This window comes from Cygnus atratus, chromosome 6, assembly GCF_013377495.2.
Source record: "Cygnus atratus isolate AKBS03 ecotype Queensland, Australia chromosome 6, CAtr_DNAZoo_HiC_assembly, whole genome shotgun sequence".
In the NCBI taxonomy this organism is placed as follows: Eukaryota; Metazoa; Chordata; class Aves; order Anseriformes; family Anatidae; genus Cygnus; species Cygnus atratus.
This window is the reverse complement of record NC_066367.1, coordinates 40,364,904-40,385,923: the sequence shown is the minus strand read 5'-3', so window position 1 is coordinate 40,385,923 and position 21,020 is coordinate 40,364,904. Positions and strand designations below refer to the sequence as shown.

General features: G+C 34.9%; 1 protein-coding gene across 1 annotated transcript in view; it reads left to right on the top strand.

Moving 5' to 3' along the window:
* BAZ2B (bromodomain adjacent to zinc finger domain 2B) overlaps positions 1-20,883 on the top strand; it is a 139,331-nt gene extending 118,448 nt beyond the window's left edge. Inside the window, 13 exon segments of the mRNA XM_050711467.1 lie at positions 2,205-2,448; positions 4,367-4,429; positions 5,634-5,778; positions 7,348-8,015; positions 8,548-8,824; positions 8,997-9,152; positions 9,596-9,756; positions 10,670-10,980; positions 11,366-11,501; positions 13,475-13,621; positions 15,645-15,910; positions 16,642-16,785; positions 18,080-20,883. Of these exon segments, the coding sequence (XP_050567424.1) occupies positions 2,205-2,448; positions 4,367-4,429; positions 5,634-5,778; positions 7,348-8,015; positions 8,548-8,824; positions 8,997-9,152; positions 9,596-9,756; positions 10,670-10,980; positions 11,366-11,501; positions 13,475-13,621; positions 15,645-15,910; positions 16,642-16,785; positions 18,080-18,233 (2,872 nt within the window). The 3' untranslated portion in view covers positions 18,234-20,883.
* The last annotated feature ends 137 nt before the right edge of the window (positions 20,884-21,020 follow it).

Below are 21,020 nucleotides of genomic sequence, written 5' to 3'. Positions count from 1 at the left end.
TATTTCCATGATCTAGTAACATTACAGATTAGGAAAGCGTCGGCTTAAGTCACATATCTGAGTATTTGGTGGGTCACCCGTTCTTCTCTATAGGCCAATGGACTTAGTAATTCCTTCATTGGTTACAGAAGTCCTTTTAGTCTGTATGTGAGAGTTGGAGATGAAAGAGTTTTCTGAGTGAAGGTTTTCTTCTCTCAGCCGTATTTGTAGGTAGTAGGAAGAAAATTGTGCCACCTCTTGACAAATCTGAACATTATTTGAAGTTACGTTCTCATTGATTTCTTCCTCTGTGCTACTTTGGATACAGACAGCTGCCTTGGGAGCTTGTACTGCTATAAAAGGAGGGCATCTTTGATTCATTTCCATCTTTATTTGTAGTGTCATGCAGGCTTCCTTTGGTGCTTTCCAGCATTTTATCTCTATTTTTGCTTTCAGTGAAAGTAGCCTTCTTCACTTGTTTCTCATTTCTTTTAGGTATATAAATGAGGGTGTTTGTTGATCATTGAACTCATCTGCCAGCTTTTTTTATTGAGTTGTTTCCCAGATTATCTTCACCTAATTTGTCTCTAAAGTTGTTCAGTCACACAGCATTCAACGTGGCTTTGTTTGATAGTTTATTTCTGTGCATAGGCAGGAATTTCCAGTCCAGTTGAAGAGGATTTGATGGTCTGAAGTTACCCTAGTAAAAGTAGATCTTTTTCTTAAAAAAAAAAAAAAAAAAAAAAAAATTAATTCAGTGCAAGCCTGAGTAATATTGATATTTGGTAAGACTAAAGCTTTTTGCACCACAGCTGAAAAAATAGTACTTGCTTCCAAAGTCACTGGAAGGCTTCAATTTTTTTGTCCAAAATATTCTAAGTTGCTAAAAATCCATTACTGATTGCAAAATAAAATCATAAAACTTTATAAATTCTTCAGTGGATAAGCCACTGCATTAAAAACAAATCCAAAACATTTCTAAGGCAAATAGCAGTCCCCTTGATGATTTCTTGCTAACAGTCTTTTTAAAAACTGCTACTATCAGTTGAGCAGTGACAGCTTCATTAAAATCTGTGCTGTTGAGTACTGGCATGGTTTTATCAGCATTTTAGAAAGCTGATACATTTGTCAGTGTACATTGACTAAGAAGCCAGTACTTCTACAACACTCATTGTATTTGTAGCCACTTGCTGTATGGAATATTGTGTTGTAGGATGGGAAGAGAGAGAAGTGCGACAAGGGAAAATTACGTTCTGGTAATTGTGTTTGTCGTTACCGTTCTACTTTTCCCATCCTACCTTCTTCCAACCATCTCTTATAAAATCTTTGTCTTTTCTACACGTTTATGAATCTCTTCTAAGACAGTTGCATTTTTGGTCTGCATTATAAGTGACTGGTTAGGCCTGGCTATTTATACCTCCTGCGATTCAGCATGTTTGCCTGCTAGCTTCCTGATAGGTGGAACTATAATTTTTGCTGTGTGGAATCTTGTCTTATAGGGCTTTTATAGAAGAAGAAGGTCTACAACAACCATAATTACTGGTATGTAAGTTTCCTTTTTCTTTCATAAAAGGAAAAATGAGGGTTTGATGGAGTAATCTAGTAGTTTAGGTAGCTAATGTTTCTCAGAAGAGAAACTGTATCCAAAAATGGAAGAATCAAAGGACCGTACTGAAGTGAAATAATATATAAATTAAAAAACAAAACAATAACAAACACACCACCAACAAAAACATAAAAATCTGAAATTAAAAAAAAAATACTCTAACCGTGCTGTTGCTATGCAAATGTAAGTAATGTCATACTTCCAACTTAGGAATTTTTCTTTGGCAGGGGTTGTGGGTGGTGGATGGGGCAGGTATTTTATATGATCATACTCTTAAATGCATAAAACAGAAGATAAAGAAATTGAAATAGTTCTTCTAGTTGTCCTTCTTGACTTCTCAAAACCACTCTTATGTTGCATTTCCTTTAAATGGTTATGCAATACAGTATTCCTGGGAGAAACAGATTCTGTGCAGGACTGAATAAGTTTAAGGGCTTTCTGCAGTCTGATTTTTTTTCCTGTTGGTTAATGACAATAAACAGGTAATACAGTATCATTGTAGAACAGAAGAACTAATTTGAATCTAAAATGTATGGTTCACTTTCAATCACACAGGAAGAAAGATACGTTTATGCTACAAACAAGCTTCATAATTTCACTCCTTGTCATGTTTTCAAAGGCTTAGAATAATTCATGCCAAAAAAACTGGCAAAAGAGATACTACAGGAGGTGGTGACATAGGAGAGGAACAGCAGTCTTTGGAAACACCAACACCAGGCCGCAAACGCAGACGAAAGGGTGGGGACAGTGATGATGATGATGACGACGACGATGATAGTGATGATCAGGCAGATGAGGATGAGGAAGATGAAGAGGACAAAGAAGATAAGAAAGGAAAGAAGGCAGAAGTTTGTGAGGATGAGGTGAGGGATTTTAAATATACTTAAACAGAATTAACTGGTAAATTAAAAACTGTTTCCTTTCTGTTTCTCTGCAACACGGTACTATTTCCCCAAAATCTTAAAATAAGAATGGAGGAAAAATAGTTTACATCCATTGTTTTTAAATTTTTTGAATAAGTTTGTTTTCCAGAGTGTGTGTGTATGCATATATTGATAGCTTCCTGCTTGTTTTGACTTCATTTTAATTTTCCTGAAATTCTGCAAGATTGTACAAGATCCGGAGAGCTGCAGATTTTTTAGCAAACGTGCATAACTGAAGTTTCCATTAGTGGAAAATAAAGGTCTTTTTTTTAATTAACATAATAGTAAAGAATTGTAACCTTAAATTTAACATTATCTGGTATAAAACTTCCTGTGATTTTACTATGTGCTTCTTCCTAACTTTTCTAGGTTAATGAGTATTGGAGAAAGTGCATTTTATTCCTCAACTTATTTGATCACAAGATGATAAAATTTTTACTAGCCAATATCAGATGCAGGAAGGATCACTGAAACATTTTTAGTTTTTTGAGCTGAATTCTATCTACTGCAGACAAAGTGAATTTTTGGTAGAAGTGCCACAAGTCCACAAATTTCACTGTAGTATTGCATGAAACCTGATAAAGGAGACAAGCAATACCAAATACTAACTTGTAGCACTGGGTGTTGCACTTTGCCAGAAAATGACATATTTTTGATATATTTGTGTACGGTTTTTTAAAATTCACATTAAAGTTTTAAGAGTGCTGTGAATATGTCTGTTCAAAGAGTGCATGCACGTAACGCTAATGTGGGAACTCAAATCTTTGGAAACACTCTTCATTAGAAATCCAGCTAGTTTCTAGTGTAGGAACAGTCCTTTTTGCCACTATTGAGAATTTATTACAAGTATAACTAATTTGTATGAATCAAAGAGACCACCTGAGAGGTATAGCACAATGTTCTTACAAACTAATATTTTAGAATTTAAAATAGATAATATTTACATATCTAATCTCACATTCTTCTCCTAATCTGTTTCTTTTAAATGCAATCTTACAGTTTGGTGCACTGCACATCTTACAAACAGAAGTCCTATAACCCCTCTGAAAAAAAGATTTCCATTGCATTTGTGCTATATGTGGTATTTCAGATGGCTTCACTCTGGTACTCTTTTACAAAGCCATGAAATAGAAGACCAGTGTCCTATGTTGCAAGTAATTTGGAGCTCCTAGGATTTTTTTAAACTCACTGTTATCCCCAAAGACGTTCTGGAACTAAATTAAAATTCTTGTTATGTAAACGACTAATCTTTTAAACTGTGACAAGAAAGAGGGGGAAATAGGCTTATAGGCTAATAGGCTTAATCACAGGTGCATTCCTCTTCAAAAATTGAGACGATTAATACTGGAAATGTTACAGCAGATTTGCTATTTATGTGACTCTACAATTTCTTGTAGACATTTAAATAAGATGCAAGTTTGCTCTCACCAAAGACTGATTGATAACATTTTGACAGGTTACATTATTTCATGCATGAAAAACTCTTAAGTGAACTTGAATATCCAAAAAACTTCATAGGAAATAAGATTAAATTTTATAGTTTTAAGTGTTTATGAAGAAACTGAATTATCTCTTCCAGTAAAAGAATGTTTTCAGCAAACATTTGGCCACCAGCTTTCTCCTGCATATGCAGTAGTTAATGCTACTCAAAAAGACAGGTCTTTTTCCAGTTATGTTGTTCCTTGTCAAATATATCCAACATGTAAAATATTTGAACATTTTTACCCTTAGGATTTGCCTGTCACATTTGATGTCTCATTTTCTGTTACATCTTTTCTACTGTAATGTTGGTAAGATAGAGTTAGTATGATTTTATCACAAAATAGATTTGATGTGACAGTATATTTGGTGATTATAGGATGATGGAGACCAGACAGCAAGTGTTGAAGAACTAGAGAAGCAGATTGAAAAACTGACAAAGGTGAGAGATCATCTATCTTAGTTATAATTCAGATTTGATTGCTGGATGTCAAGAGTTGGACTATAAGCCGTCACCTTCATCACCCTCTGCCTTAATATAAATTGAACTCAGGATCAGCTTTCATTTAATAAAAATGTGAATGATGATGCTGTTTATGACACCTGAATTGTGAGTTTAATCCAAAGAATGATTGTCTGTTGCACTAGTGGATTTGACTCAAGAGAAGCTTAGAAAGCTGTTATTGATATCTGTGCACATCTCAAATCTTTGTTAGCCATACGTAACTTCTGATTTTAGAAAGTGATCGTAAAGCTTTGTGTACAAGAAGCAATGATATTTTTCATTATGCAAATGACTGCAGTTCTCATTTCTTCCTATAGTTAGCTAATTGCTACAGCTATGTTCCAGGCCAATAAAGAGAGCTATCTTTGCTTCAGATTTTTAAAGAAATAACGGAATAGAAAGAGAAACATAAATTCTGAAGAAAAAGTGTTGTAGATTGGGCTACTCATGGACCATGTTTTTTATTAACAAGTTTATTCTTTCTATCAGAAAATATGATGTTTGAAGCTTTGTCTGCTGGCTTCTCTCGTGCCAATTTGCAAAAAATTAGCAGTCCAGAATTACACCTGACTTCCAACAGTGTTAATTTAGTGGAGAAAAAAGTGAATAAATGAACTGAAATTCTTGTTGTCTTCCCTCGTAGAACTATTTGTTTGAATATTCTTTAATGAACCAGTTAAAATATCTCATTAGTTTCCCATCAGTGGCTGCAGTAGCACACCCTGGTTGGCTATGTTCAAGTGCTCTGTATTTGCTGTTATTGCTTAATTGATCGGATTTGAGTTGTTCTTGAGCAATGTTGTCATTGATCCTTTTGTTCTGTGAGTCTGTGTTTAAAAGTCAGGCCCTAGCATTAAAAAATGTGTTTTTAGAAGAAAGCTGATGAACGTAAGGTGAATCAGAATATGATTGCCTTTTTTAAAGGCATCTCTCTAAGTAAAATAATGAAGGCAGCAATTGTGAGTAGAATATCACATAGCACGCAAAAAGATCTTCTCTAAAAGAGCCTACTTATGTGACTCTTGAACTTCTGTTCAGTCTGACAGTTAGAAGATGTTTTGTTGTAAAGGTTGTTGATGTTTTGTGTTGTGTGTTGTTTTTTTATCTATTCAATCATGATGATTTCCTTTTTTTAAAACAGCAACAAAGCCAGTATAGAAAGAAATTATTTGAAGCTTCACACTGTTTGCGTTCAATGATGTTTGGTCAAGATCGTTACAGGCGCCGGTATTGGATTCTGCCCCAGTGTGGTGGTGTTTTTGTAGAAGGCATGGAAAGTGGTGAAGGTAAGAAGCATTAAAGAATAATGTCATGTCAGGGCATACCTTGCCAAGACATGCTGCCAGTGTCTGTAGGCAATACTTTTGTGTAGCGAGGTTTTACTTCACTTTAGCCTTTAGGCTAAAGCCTAAAGGTAAAGCCTTTAGGCTTTACCTCCAACCAGAGGCTAAAGAGGTAACTGTCAGTAAACCTCTTGTACTTATTTGGCGCTTTCTGATACTACCTTTCTGGTTGTGAGACAGTTAATATTTCTTTCAAAATGAGTGTTAATCATTTGTCAATTAATAAAGTTTTCATATTTACATACTTCTTTTTTTTTGTTCTTTTTTTCTTTCTGAATTGTTTTCTCTGAGGCACTAAGTGATAAGATGAGGGGAAATGGACTCAAGTTGTGCCAGGGGAGGTTTAGGTTGGATATTAGGAGAATTTTCTTTACTGAAGGGGTTGTGTAGCATTGGAATAGACTACCCAGGTTGTCATCACCATCACTGGAGGTCTTCAAGAAACGTGTAGATGTAGAACTTAGTAGCGTGGTTTAGTGGTGGACTTGTCAGTACTAGGTTGGGCTATATATATATATATATATATATATAGTATAGTTGGGCTATATATAGTCTTAGAGGTCTTTTCCAACTGAATGATTCCATGATTCTAGTTATTTCTCTGTGGCAGTGAACTCTGCATATGAAAGCTAGGACAACCACAGAATATATGGATATTCATTTCTTTCTATCATTTTCGGTAGATATTTTTTTTGGTACAAATACACAGAGTATACCATGTTTAAAGATTTGATATGTATCTGTGTGCTGGTTTGGTTTGGATAGAGTTAATTTTCTTCATAGTAGCTCAGATGGTGGTATGTTTTGGATTTGTAATGAAAGTAGTGCTGATAACACCAATGTTTTAGTTCTTGCTAAGCACTGCTTACACAGTTAAGGCCTATTCTGTTTCTCAAGCTGCCTGCCAGTAAGTTGGGTGGTACACAAGAAGTTGGGAGGGGACACAACCAGGACAGCTGACCCCAAACCCTAACAGGCCAAAGGCATATTCTGTATCATATGACATAATGCTAAGCAATAAAATGGGGGGGGGGGGGGGGGGGGGAAGTTGGTGTGGGGACTGCCATTTTTTGGGGTCTGGCTGGGCATCTGTCAGCTGGTGGTGAGCAATCACATTATTTCCTTTGGTTGTTTAGTTGTTGTTTTTGTTTGTTTGTTTGTTTTTCCTTATTAAACTGTTTTTGTCTTATCCCACAACTTTTCTAACTTTTGCCTTTCCAGTTCTCCCCATACCACTGGGGGAAGCAAAGTCAGTGAATGTTTGTGTGGTACTTAACTGCACAGCAGGTGCCAAAGAGAACCTGCATGTGCTTTGGTATTTGCTTCCTTGGGTAAAGTGAGAAATGTTTTCCTTTAAAGAAGGAAAAAAACAAACAAACAAAAACACCAAAGTTTGCAATTTAGCATGCAGGGAGGTAAAAAATAAAATCATTGCTTATATAACAAAGTTGATAAAAATGGTCTAAATTATTTGGTCTGTTGTATTTTGTATGTGTTTTTGTACAATTTTAGGTCTAGAAGAAATTGCAAAAGAAAAAGAGAAGTTAAAAAAAGTAGAAAGCATTCATATCAAAGAAGAGGTATTTGAGACCTCTGAAGAAAAATTACACTGTTTAAATACAACTCACTGTGAGCAAAAGGAAGATCTGAAAGAAAAGGACAACACCAATTTGTTTTTACAAAAGCCAGGATCATTTTCAAAACTGAGCAAACTCTTAGAGGTAGCAAAAATGCCACCTGAATCTGACATTATTTCCCAAAAACCTACTGGCAGTGCAGCAAATGGATGCACGTTATCCTATCAGAGTTCCTCCCAAAACTCTCTGTGCAGTCTTCAGCCCAGTGTATCACAAAGTGGCAACGAGAAGTCCGATTCTAATAATCTTTTCAGTCCCATTCCAAGCGGGACAGGAAAGTTTTACAATTCTCCACTAATTCCAAGTGATCAGTTGTTAAAGACTCTTACTGAAAAGAGCAGACAGTGGTTCAGCCTTTTACCGAGAATACCCTGTGATGACATGTCAGTCACCCATATAGATACACCAGCTACTACAACTTCCCTTACTCCTCAACCACATCCACCATCAAAGTCACCTTCACCTGTTCCATCACCTCTTCTGGGCTCAACATCTGCACAGAGTCCAGCAGGATTAAGTCCTTTTGCATTGCCACCACTGCAGGTAAATAAACGATTATGTTTTAAGTAGTGTGAATTTGCTTTGTTTATTTTGCAGAATTTCTGCTGAGCTGAATTATTTCACAAAAGTGGTATTATGTTTTCATTTCTTCTCTTTTTGCTTGTTTCTAAATGTTAATAGGTAGTTCCATGTTACAGATGTTTTATAATAGTAGAAGTTTTTTACTAAAAAAAAAAGATACGAGGAGGTAAACCGATGTCTGATATTTTGTGTGTATATTTCAGAAATTTGATTTTGGTTTTAGGGATTGGCCATGGTATTAAATGAAAAACAGATTTCAGAAATTTGACCCTGCCCCCTTCAAAAGCTGCTCTTCCTGAAGCATTCACAGGATCCTAATAAGAATTATTACGTTACTGTTATGTTTTTTTCCTAAACTACTCAAAGTACGGAGTAAAGGCCTCCTTTATGTTTTGATTACTGCTTGAAAATTAGCATCCTGATCATAAAGCAGGTTTCTGGATAATACTGAAAAATACCGGTTGTGATTGTGTTAAAAATATTTTCTGTGTAGCAGATGAAGAGTGGATTGCCTATAATGGGACTTCAGTTTTGTGGATGGTCTACAGGAGTTCTTACTTCAAATGTTCCATTTTCATCTCCTTTACCTGCTATTGGATCAGGGTTGGGATTATCAGAAGGAAATGGTAACCCATTCTTGACATCTAGTGTTCCTACAAGTAAAAGTGAATCACCAGCACTACAGACTGAAAAAATAGCTTCTGCTCCCTGTACAGCAGTGGAAGTAGCCAAGCCAGTAGATTACCCAAACCCAAAACCCATACCAGAAGGTAAGTATGAACGATTAAATGGAATCGTCTGAAGGATAATTTCTAGTGCTACTGTGCTTTTACAGTTTATTTTTTATAATTTCCCTACTGAATTTCTCTAATCTGATTATTATCACATTAAAAACACCTGTAAAGTATATAAATACTTATATATATACTTCTCTTGATTTAGAAATGCAGTATGGGTGGTGGAGGATTACCGATCCCGAGGAACTAAAATCTTTGCATAAAGTGTTGCATCTCAGGGGAATAAGAGAAAAGGCCTTACAAAAGCAAATACAGAAACACATGGATTATATCACTATGGCCTGCATAAAAAATAAGGATGGTATGTAATTGGTATTTATATTACATATGGTGTTGGGGTCCCAGATAAGAAAACTTGCAGAGATCTCTCCAAGATGTGTTTAGATACAGAGGCAGAGTAGTAGCCAGAAAAAATGTAAAGGTCTCATTATAGTTGCCTTTTTACCAGCCTTGTTCTGGAAAGTTCCAGTGTTGGAGATAAATTCCTCTAGTGGCCTAAGTACTGGTAATCACTTCAAGCTTTTTTTTTGTCTCTGTAAAAATATACCTCAGCCTTCCCTTACCCTTGTCTTTAAATTGCAAGCTTTACAATGTGCTGAATTTGGTTGTCATATTGGATATTTTAAGTCATGCACTTTTATAACAGTTCTTCAACATTTAATTTGGACTGACAGGTAAATAAGTTTGAATTTACTCAGGGGAATTTATGTTAATAATTTAATAAAATATGATTCTCAAATGCAGTTGCAATTATTGATATCAATGAAAGTGAAGATAACCAGGTAACTCGAGATGTTGTGGAAAACTGGTCAGTAGAAGAACAAGCAATGGAGATGGATTTGGCTATTCTTCAGCAGGTGGAAGATCTAGAGAGGAGAGTTGCATCAGCTAGTTTGCAAGTTAAGGTAAAACCAACTTTTAGTAAAATGTCTCTTTAAAATAACATTACTCAAGTGGTAAGAATTTAAAGTAGGTAGTAGCAATCCTTTTATTGTTGGTAAGTGCCTTCTCATTCATCTGTAATTGCAAGTAAAATCCGCTGCAGCAGTGTCATGGATATTTGCGTTTCAGACATTTCATTGCAGTTAAATCTTCAGCTGAAGAAGATGGGTCAGAGTCGCTGCCCCTGCAGAGTGTTCTTTGACAGTGTTCCTTTTATGATAACCTTTTCTGAATGCCAAGATTTCATTGCATTTAGATTATTTTAATTATAGCGGGTTTTGCCACTGTTCTGTCTGTTTTGGGGTTATTGTTGCTGTTATTGATTTCAGAAAAGCCTGCAAATACATCATAATACCTTGCCTGAGTATTGTAGAGTCATGGAGAATGTAATAAATGGGTTAGTGTAAAAGCGTTAAGAATTGACTGCCTGTCATTAATTACAACTTGGAATTTTTCCAATGTCGATGATACCAGACTGAGTATGTTTGGTAGAAGTACAGATGTGTTTTGGATGTAGTATGTTCTGTGAGTAGATGCTAGTTCTCCGTGACCAATTTATACTCTCTTCTGAGACTACTGAACAGATAGACCTATTGCGATGTTTTGACTAGTAGAACAGGATACTTTGAATGGAGATGAGAATGCAGACTGTTGCAGGAAAGTACCTTCGGGAAGTCTGGTAATGCTTGTATGTTTTTGATTAATTATTTTAGTTCTCTGAAGATTTTGGAAAGTTTCTCTGCAGATGGATTACAAGTAACCAAGATATACTGGAAACAACTCTTCAATTATTTAGTCTGAATCTGTAAAACAGTTCCTCTATTTACACAAAGTTAATAGCAACCAATAAATGCACAAACCTTTCTGTTAACATAGGGCTGGCTGTGTCCTGAACCTGCATCAGAAAGAGAAGACTTGGTATATCATGAACATAAGTCAATTACTAGATTGCACAAGAAGCACGATGGGGATTGTGCTGGAGGCGGAGAAGGCAGTACCAGCTCTCTAGAGCGGAAGAGTGACAACCCTCTAGATATAGCTGTAACCAGGCTTGCTGACTTGGAGCGGAACATTGAGCGAAGGTATCTGAAGAGCCCCTTAAGTACCACCATTCAGATCAAACTGGATAATGTGGGCACAGTTACTGTCCCTGCTCCTGCACCATCCATTAGTGGTGATGGTGACGGGTAGGTTTTTGAGATTAACTTGAAAAATTATTGTGCTTCTTTGCTAATTGGAGCCTATTTTCTATTGCCTGTTATCTATGTACTTTCTTGTATGTCTGTGATCCGTATGGATCATGCTATTCTGCATGGTGCTTTGTAAAGATATTTTTTGTTACGTTTGTTGATAATCTTGCAAAGTTATCTTACATTTAACTGGTTGTGATTAAGCTTTGAGGCACGTAGCCACAGTCTGTGCACTACATCAAATTTAGTTGCTTAAGCCTTATACTTATTGGCTGTGTATGTTTTGTCATTGCTTGGCTTTCAGTGTGATAATGATTGTTCCACGTTTAAACATAAGCAAACACAGATGTGACCAACTTAATTTCTCTATATTTCAATGCAGAGCTGAAGAGGATATTGCTCCAGGGCTAAGGGTGTGGAGAAGGGCATTGTCAGAAGCGCGCAGTGCTGCACAAGTAGCTCTGTGCATTCAGCAGTTACAGAAATCGATAGCATGGGAAAAATCTATTATGAAAGTCGTAAGTGTTTTTCATTTAAAAAAAAAAACAAAACAAAACTGTAACTGAACTAATTTTGCTGTATCATGGTTTCCCATCTTAGGTGTTTCAAGATACCATGATTAATAATGTATTTCTTATTACAGTCTGTAAAACTTAATACACTTAAACTGTACATTGTGCACAGGTGAATATAAATATACCAGAAAGGATTTTCTCCTTCTTTCCAAACTAATAACATTAAATTCTTAAGATGAAAAGCTTTTGTAATAGTTTGTTACATGTAAGATAGTAATTATTCCTTGTAATTAACATTTAGGTAAAAAGAGTCGTTTGTGGCTTCATCTCACGGAAGATAATCTATCCGATGAAATATTTTCAATCTCATCCATGGCATAAGCTTTATGGTGGTTCAGAGTCACATATCCCAACTTTTCAGGAAGTCACATATCCCCTTTTTCAGGAAGTTGAGATGCTCCAAATGTGTGGCTGCTTTGCATGTACACTTTAACAACTGGACATACAAATTGGTCTGAGCAAACAGCCTGAGATACCTGTTTCCTTGTACGCATGCCCATTTAACAAGTAGATCCGTGTTAATCGCATATACAGAGAAGGCATGCAAAATGCATGTATCAAAATTTGCATGGACCTTTGAACCTCAAATTTCTGAAAGCAAAAATGTAATATTACTACAGCAAAGATGATAGGAAGAATTTTCATAATTAAAATCAATTGCTGTTGAAATGGTATTGTGTAAAGATATTTCTCCAGTTATTGCACTATTGTTGAAACTGAGCTTCATTTGCTATATAAACCCTATCCCTGGAAGTGTTTAAGGCCAGGTTGGATGGGGCTTTGAGCAACTTGGTATAGAGGAAGGTGTCTGTGTCTAGGAGGGTTGGAATTAGATGATCTTTAAGGTTGGAATTAAGATGGACTTAAGAACCATTCTGTGGTTCTATGATAAAGAACCAGCTTTGTGATATAATTATGGCCAGTGCTACACAGTGGGTTCTGGCAAAAGTGATTCTTTCATTATTGGTCTTTGCCCTAATTTTTTAAATTTCTGCAAGTTCTATATATTTTTAACTTCTGCAAGTTCTATATTGATGTGAATTACATCTGGACAATTAAAGGATGATTTAAGTAAAAATTATCTTGTAGGGGTGTCTCTTTAATTTTATGTATTTTCAGCTTTAAGGCTGTATCTTTAGAACAAAGTTTATCAATTTAAGAGCAGGTGAAAGGCAGTTGAAAGTTTCAAGGTGTAGTAATTTATTAACCAGAAAAAATGTACAATATCATTCTCAATTTGATTGAAATGTTCTAGGCAATGAATTGCATAGTAAATGTAAATACTTGGTGAAAACATGGAGATCTTTAAGTTCCTGAAAAAGAAGTCCAGGTATAGAAGAGTGTCAAAACCACACGATGCTTGTAAGGAAAATGATGACACGTTAGATATTTTTAGATATTAGTGTGAATTTCAGGGAGTGTTCAGATCACAATTGGTTTGCATTACTGAGTTTGCTCCTGGTGTCTTTGGATAAGATCCTTACCAATTATTAACTGAAAATACTTTTTAAATGTAAAATATAAATTAATGCAATGCATTGAGTAACTTACATATGCAGCATGGGCATAAATGAAGAGACTGGGAAAGTATGTGTGGGCCAAGTAATTTTGATAGGTATAAGACACCTTTACTTCCCGTTGACATAAGTTGAATATAAAAAGTATTCAGAGTTTTTTATACTGGAGGACACCAAACTTACAATGAGTTTTCAAATGTGTTTCAATGTAGCTTTTAGATTAGTTCCTCACACACTATATATATTCCTTTACAAATGTGATTATTACCAGACTCTGTGGTAAAATGAAAATAATTTTAGTAGTGAATTTGTGTGTTAGAAGGGGAAGTGCAATTTAGGTACCATTCCTGTGTTTCAAAATTTAAAAATTAAATTGAAGCAATTTTCTATGTGTTGTAGTACTGCCAAATATGTCGAAAGGGAGATAATGAGGAACTGCTGCTGCTTTGTGATGGTTGTGATAAAGGCTGTCATACTTACTGCCACAGACCCAAGATCACTACAATACCAGATGGTGACTGGTTTTGTCCTGCCTGCATAGCAAAGGTAACGCTAACCATAAAGGTGAAGTGACATATAGCGCCCTTTTTATAGATGCTAGAGTTTGTATGTCTACCAGTGCTTTTTTCAACAAAAATAATTATCTATATGTTTTGTATTGGGCTGCAACTAATATGAGACATAGTTTTATTTAACTAGGATTTCAATGGCAACAAAAGTTGCTACAGTTTGTCTTAGATTTTAGATTTTGATGCAAGTACATACAGAATTTTCTTGCCGATTCAATGCCAACTTTTTTTCTTTTGTAATACTTTTCGGCATTTGTCTTTAGAGCTTCATTGTGAAGAGTTGACAGACCAACGTCTTTGATTGTATTTGAAAAGACCAACCATAGAAAAAACACCTAGTAAATCAGCCTTTTTTACAGCAAAGAATAGTTTTACTTTTTTGATACACCACAGTGCATTTAAGAGAGAGGCTGTGTATGTTTCATGTGTGTGTTCTTTCCCTCCAATAAAAATAGTCTAAATAGAACTTTAAGATAGTTGTATCTGAATGACTGAATTAGCAGGTAGTGTTGTTAAATATCCACAGTCTTTCCCATCTGTACGTAGTCCTCAAATTAAATGCAGTTTTTGCTAAATTCATTCATTCTTATGTTTCTGCCATGACCTGTGAATACTGTAACTGAAGAAAGAGCTTTTCACTATAGTATTCAATTTTCTGTGTTCTCCAAGTATTGTCAATGTGGCCCTTTTTTTTAATGCATCTTTCACTAAGTAATAAGGAAGACAGATTGTTTTTGAAATAATTATGTGCAACCCAAATAATGAAAACAGCTCATGGTTGATTGTATTGAGCTAAACTCATTCTGTAGCTTTTTCCTGTAGTTATCATGGGATCATATTGCAATTTACCTTGTTATAAGGATATAAATTATCCTATCATGCTATGGGATGCAACACATGGGATTTTTTTCCTTAAAATAATTACCATTTTTAGTATGACAGAGTAACTTTTTTCTCATTTTTTTTTCTGTCACAAATTTGGATGAAAGGTGGAGATTTTAAGGTACAAGATATCTAAAGTGAATTTTCAGGAGAACTTAAAAGTATATTGAATATTGATTCAAGATTCTCCAAAACATTGAAACAGTTTTGCATAAGATTAGATATAAACTTTGCTGTTCTAATTGAATTCATTTTAGATTTTTTTCTTGTCTAAAATGAGGTGGCCATTAACCACCTTCCATTCCCACCTATTAGGAGTTAATAGAGAATATTTCCAAGTCAGGCTTTAGATATTCACAATTTATTTGTTCTCATTGCCTTACATTGCATTTTTATCCAAATGGCTGAAAATAAGAATTCCTCTTCAATTTCTGTATAAACAGACATGCTTGACTGTTTTTCTGTCCTTGGACCAAGAACATAGATGTGATACAGAATGGCATTAATTGAGTGCTGTTATTCATAAAACTTTCTATTGTTCTCTATTACGGAAAAGTAATTCTATGCACAACATACATTTTCCACGTTACAGATCAGATGACAAATTAATTACAAACTGACCACATTTTTTGCCTTGCCAGTTACAATCAATGCCAAAAATGTACCCTTTCTTAGTTTCACCTCGTGGTCTGTAAATATTTTTATATTTGATTAAATAATAATCCTTATTTCAACTTGTTTGTACCATTCTTTTATTTTCATACTCCTTTTAGGTTCTCCTATAGTTATCTTACAGTCAAGCTAATTACATTTTTCATATCTAGCTTTTAATCTTTAAATCAATTGATCTCTCCACTCCACTGACTTTTTTCAAAGCTCTTTTTGCATATCCTAAAAATAATGTGGTTACTTGAAAATGAATGTAGAATTTCAGCTATGGTTATTATCAGTCTTTTAAGAATAGACAAATACTTTTCCTAAAACTCGGTTAGCCTGGTTTGTTAGGAGGTATTGTCTTACCATCCTGAAAGTCAGGTGCTTTTACACTGTCACAATTTGGGTACAAAGGTTACTGTAATTTCTTGGCTGTTGCTTATTCCTGTTTTTTTCTATTATAGGCAAGTGGTCAAACTCTAAAAATAAAAAAACTTCAAATGAAAGGGAAAAAAAGTAATGAGCAAAAGAAAGGAAGGAAATTATCTTTAGCAGGAGATACAGAGGATGAAGACTCTGCAACTACAAGCATCTCCTTAAAAAGAGGAAAATCAGATCCTAAAAAAAGGAAAATGGATGAAAATGTTTCTGTAAGCCAACTAAAGCAAGAAAATTTCACTGCTATTAAGAAACCTAAAAGAGATGATTCAAAGGACCTGGCTATATGCAGGTATGATCTGCTTATTTATAAAGTTACAAATTCTAAAGTATGGTACGTGTTGTTGAAGCCAGTAGTGCCTTGTTACGCTTACCTGTGTTTTGGGGAACAAAAACCCTATTCTGTCATGCATCTCCACCCATGTTGTGATGATTTGACTGTAGATGTAAAGGATTTTGCTTGCTTGCTGGAGTAATTGCTGTGCTTGGCAATGAAGCCCAGAGTGTGGTCTATGAAATTTACTCCTCTGTGCCCTTCCAAGAGTAGGAAGAACCCTGAGAGCTGTGGTACTGACAGCTTTCTTAATTGTTTTGAAGGTGATTATCCACCATGTCTGAAAAGCATTGTTGCATTTTACAGAGGATGAGATAGTAATAGAAAAGCATCTTTTTTTAGTGTTTCTGGTCAGTATAAAGTGATGTAGTTTAGCCTCTCCATGGTTTTGGAAAGCTAGTATTAGTATCTGTTTAATTAAGTTGCAAATCATTTATTGAGGTTCAAACTATTGACATTGCACAGATAATTCCTCTTGCATCAGTTTGTTGGAGAGAACTAAATGCTACCCTGAATAGTCAGTTATCTGTCAGACTGTTTTGTGCCTTGCAGAGGGCATAGAATACAGGTGTTTTCCTTTTGTAGAATGAACCTATTCACAGTATATGATGAATTTATGGAACAGTGAACAACCTTTGCGAATATGTGAACAGTTTAAAAATATTGATTTAAATCCTTATTTTATTCAGCATGATTCTCTCAGAATTGGAAACTCATGAAGATGCCTGGCCTTTCTTACTTCCTGTAAACTTGAAACTTGTTCCTGGTTATAAGAAAGTTATTAAAAAACCTATGGACTTTTCTACCATTAGAGACAAGCTAACTAGTGGGCAGTAAGTAAAAGTATTTTAAATTTTACTTTTTACATTTTAAGAAAATGTTTAAATATTCAGCAAAACTTTAAAAAGGCTATGCCAACTTGAAATACGGTACATTAAAAAAAAAATTAAAGTCAACTATTTTTATGTGCCCTCTCTGGCACCTCTCTACTTTCAAAAATTCATAACTGTTAAGGTCTGTCTTTGCCGTATCTAAGCTGAAATAACATGTCAGGTGGGAGGACCTGTGGAACTGACTTCACAAGAAAAAGAATAGAATTGCCATGTTAAATGCACAAAATCAGTCAACAGGAATAACTTTTCTAATTGTGTGGGCTTTAAGCTAATGGAGTCCCTTTAAATAATGCTGAAGTGTGTTGGAGTGAATTGGTACCACTGTTGTGGGGTAACATTCCAGACATTCCAGTAATGGCAGTTGATCATTTTCTAGTCCTAGAATTAGACTGCACAACTTCTTACAAAGATGATGATAGTACCTTTACACTTTTAATATTCCCGTTCTCCTTCCTTCCTTATTACATCCCGGTGCTCTTATGACTCCCCAACACCAAAGAAAACTTTGTCATCCATAAAGAAAACGATGAACCCTTTTCAGCATCTGTCAGCACCACGCAAAGCAAGTTTCCTAGGATGACACAAAGGGCTTTTTAACCTCTTGAGATTTTTCCTCCCTTACGCCTGAGAGCGTAATATATTCCACATGCCTATTGGTAGACTTGAGACTTCTACTGTATTTCTTTTTTAACAATTGCTCTGAACACTGGAATGCTATTTGGACCATGTGTGTTCAGGATAAGAAAAAAAAAAAAAAAGACAACGTTAGAGGGTTAAGCCAGGCAGCCTAATCATCCAATATACCTGAATGTTCCTCTTTTAGGTAAATGCAGCTGTACTCAACGCTTCCTTTGAAAGGGCTTAAACCCAAGAAAAAGATGAATAAGTGGAAAATACCCATAGTGTTTTAACTAGAAATCTGTTAAAGGGAAAATGGAAGCTTATTAAAAAAAAAAAAGTTTGTTTTCCAATATAGACTTGAAATTCTACCTTACAATTTTTTTTAGTACAGTAACAAAAACAACAGTGAAAGAGAATTTGCTTACAATGATGTTCAGTTTCCTGAAAATATTTAAATTTGAATTTAAAAAGTTAAAGGTATAATTTATTCATTTAGCATTCTGTGACTGATTATAAATTCACTGATGTTAAGAGTTCTTTTTCATGTAGTTGAAGTATTTTTCTCCTTTGGCTGTCACTGTTCCAAAAATCATTTACCTTTTTCTTCTTTCAGGTACCCTAACCTTGAGGCATTTTCGCTAGATGTCAGGCTTGTTTTTGACAACTGTGAAACCTTTAATGAAGATGATTCTGACATAGGCAGGGCTGGCCACAACATGAGGAAATATTTTGAAAAAAAATGGACAGAGATTTTCAAATTGAGCTGAAGTTACCAGAACTCATTTTTCTCCTTTAAATGAGGACTGATAAGACCAGCAATGTGAACTGTAGTTACATGAAAGTGCAAGGCACGTGCATAACTAATGACTGTTCTCTTTCCTTAAAAATATCACAAAAGAGTGATACTAGTTCTAAAGGCTTCACTCCTACAGCAACCATGGCCCCTTGGTTATTGGTTTGTATGTTTTAACAAACTAATTTAGGTAGAACAGGGAAGCACACCCAAAGAATTTCAAAGAAAGGGGTGTTATAGTGCAATAGCAATTAAAAATATATCAAAACGCACTGAATATTCAACCACCAGAGCTCTACTTGGGGAAATGGTTCTTTTTCCCGTTCAATAAATATCTATTTTTCATTTTTTTACTTTGTAGTTTATTTTTTAGTGAATGTATTTAATTTTATGAATTATTTATGATTATACAACATCCAGAATCTTCGTTTTCTGTGAAAAGGAAGAATTAGAAAATTGCTTTAAATCTTGAAAATACAACAAGGAATGTTTTAAAATATAAAACAAAGCCAAGTGAAACTGTTTACACTGATGTGCTGTAAAAGCACTAAAAATTAAACTTTACTGTAGAGTTACAAGTACATTTATATATATGTTGCTGCATCACTTGTGTAGTTAAATTGTATTTCAAGACAGTGAAGAAAAAATTGAGACGTGTATATACTGTTCATTATTGTTTATATTAAGTCTTGTTTTAAATATGTATGATGTGTACATATTGTTTGCAGACATTATTGTTTATGCCTTAGGAGGACAGTAGCATTTTATTTTAGTCTTAAGATAATTACAGCTATATGGCTTGTACAGTAATTATCCTCTACCAACACTGTGGAGTCTCCTTAATCTTGGTAGTGCCTGCCTTCAAAACAGGGTGTAGGGGATATTGGTTTTCCATTTTTCTATTTTGTTACATAATTTCAAGCCACCACAGCCTCAATTTCAAGTATAATCATTTGTATTCATGTGGAATAAAATTGTGACGATTTCCTACGCACACAGTATTTTTTCATAGAAACATTCCCCTCCATTTGCCTTGCCCCATAAATAACAAAAAAGACATTCGTAACCACTGTGTTTTATCTACTGTGTGTTGTGGTGGCCTGTTGGGGCAGATAGAATTTTTTTTTTTTGTACTAATGTAAGAGTACTTGAAGTTTTATTTAAAAGAAATGTTGTGGAAAGGTAGCATTCCTTTTCTTTTTTCATTTTTTCCCTTTTTTTAGGAGTGTTATTTTACACTAGTATGTGTGGCACGGATACAATAAACGACTGTTTTGCAAACCAGATTTTCTTGGCGATTTTAATATTTCAAATCCTGCGTATACAGGAATGTTTTTAATAATATCTTGGGAGTCTTGCATTTAACATTAAGTTCGTTTGATGCATCTAATTCTCCTGGCCTTTTAATGGTAACTTGAAGAAATTGCCAGGCAGAGTAGCAGTTCTACCACCTACTTGAATGAGCATAGATGACGCGGCCTTTAGGTGTAACCAGTTGGCTGCCTAGTGTTTGACCTCTTTCTGCCAGTCCTGCTTATCACGTGCATTCACGCTGTAACAACAGTAATGTAAATACGTACCACATTTAATGTTTCTTAAAAGCAATGATGATTATATGGTTTGGGTTTTTTTGGTCTGTAGAAGGGCATGAGTCATAATCATTGTTCTGACTAAAGAAAGTAGAATTGTAGATGAGTGCTGCAGAGCCCCAATACCTAAAGCTCCCTTGACAAGTAATTTTTTTATATTTTAAATTAGGCCTGCCAAATTTGAGCTTTAGTCTTGTTTTTTATACCCCTTCGCCATTATATTTTCTCCCTCTGCTGAGAGAGTGTCTGGTTTTTAATAAAATTTTTGTTTGTTTCTGTTGCCCTCTCCAGAACATCTTGTTGCATGTTGTTTTTCTTTTTTCAAGTCTTGTTAGAAGAACCGGTGTTACATAAAATAAAAAAATTCACATCTGGATATTAAAGCAGCCTTGCATTCTAACACTAGCTCCACCACTGACTGCTTCATGGCTTTCCTCTTCATCACATTTTGGAAGATTTCAATTAAAAGGTCTGCTGGTATGTTTCAGAGATATGAAGAGTAATCTGCATTTAGAACATATAACAGTAGGCTTGTAAGAGTGTTATAAGTATGCTTAGATTATTGGCAAAAGCATTTATTCGATGCAAAACAATTGTTTTTATTTTATCAGATTCTGTACTGGTTAATGTTTTATCCCCCATAGTAAATCTCATAGTTTTCTGGAAAGTTAGAATAGAACATTACATACATTACAGCCACATTACATACATATTTGCATTTTTCAGCTTGTATCCTGATTTGACTGTACAGCTAGGACAGTTAAGGAGCTTGCAGCAATGATGAGAGGTGAAGCTTGTCTCACTAACTTTACATTACCAATGTATTGCTTTCCTCGCTATCAGCCAGTATTTTCATTCCAATTTCAATAAAATTAAATTTACAGAATTATATTTGAAAAGTGAGCCTGAATCATAAACATGCCATTATATGTCTTCTTAGATAAGATCAGGGTTTTAACTACTGGAAAAAATGTGCTTAATTTTTTCTTACTTGCTAACCTTCTCTCCTGTTAATGTTCCCATCCGTCTGTTTTTGTAGAGGAAAAGTCCAGTGTGCTCTCTTCCTTTCTGAACGATGTAGGCTTATCTAAATTTGGAGAATTTCTTGACAAACTTTTGAACTCTTTATTTTAAAATACCATTAATAGAGAAGGTCAGTGAAGAGTTTTCTG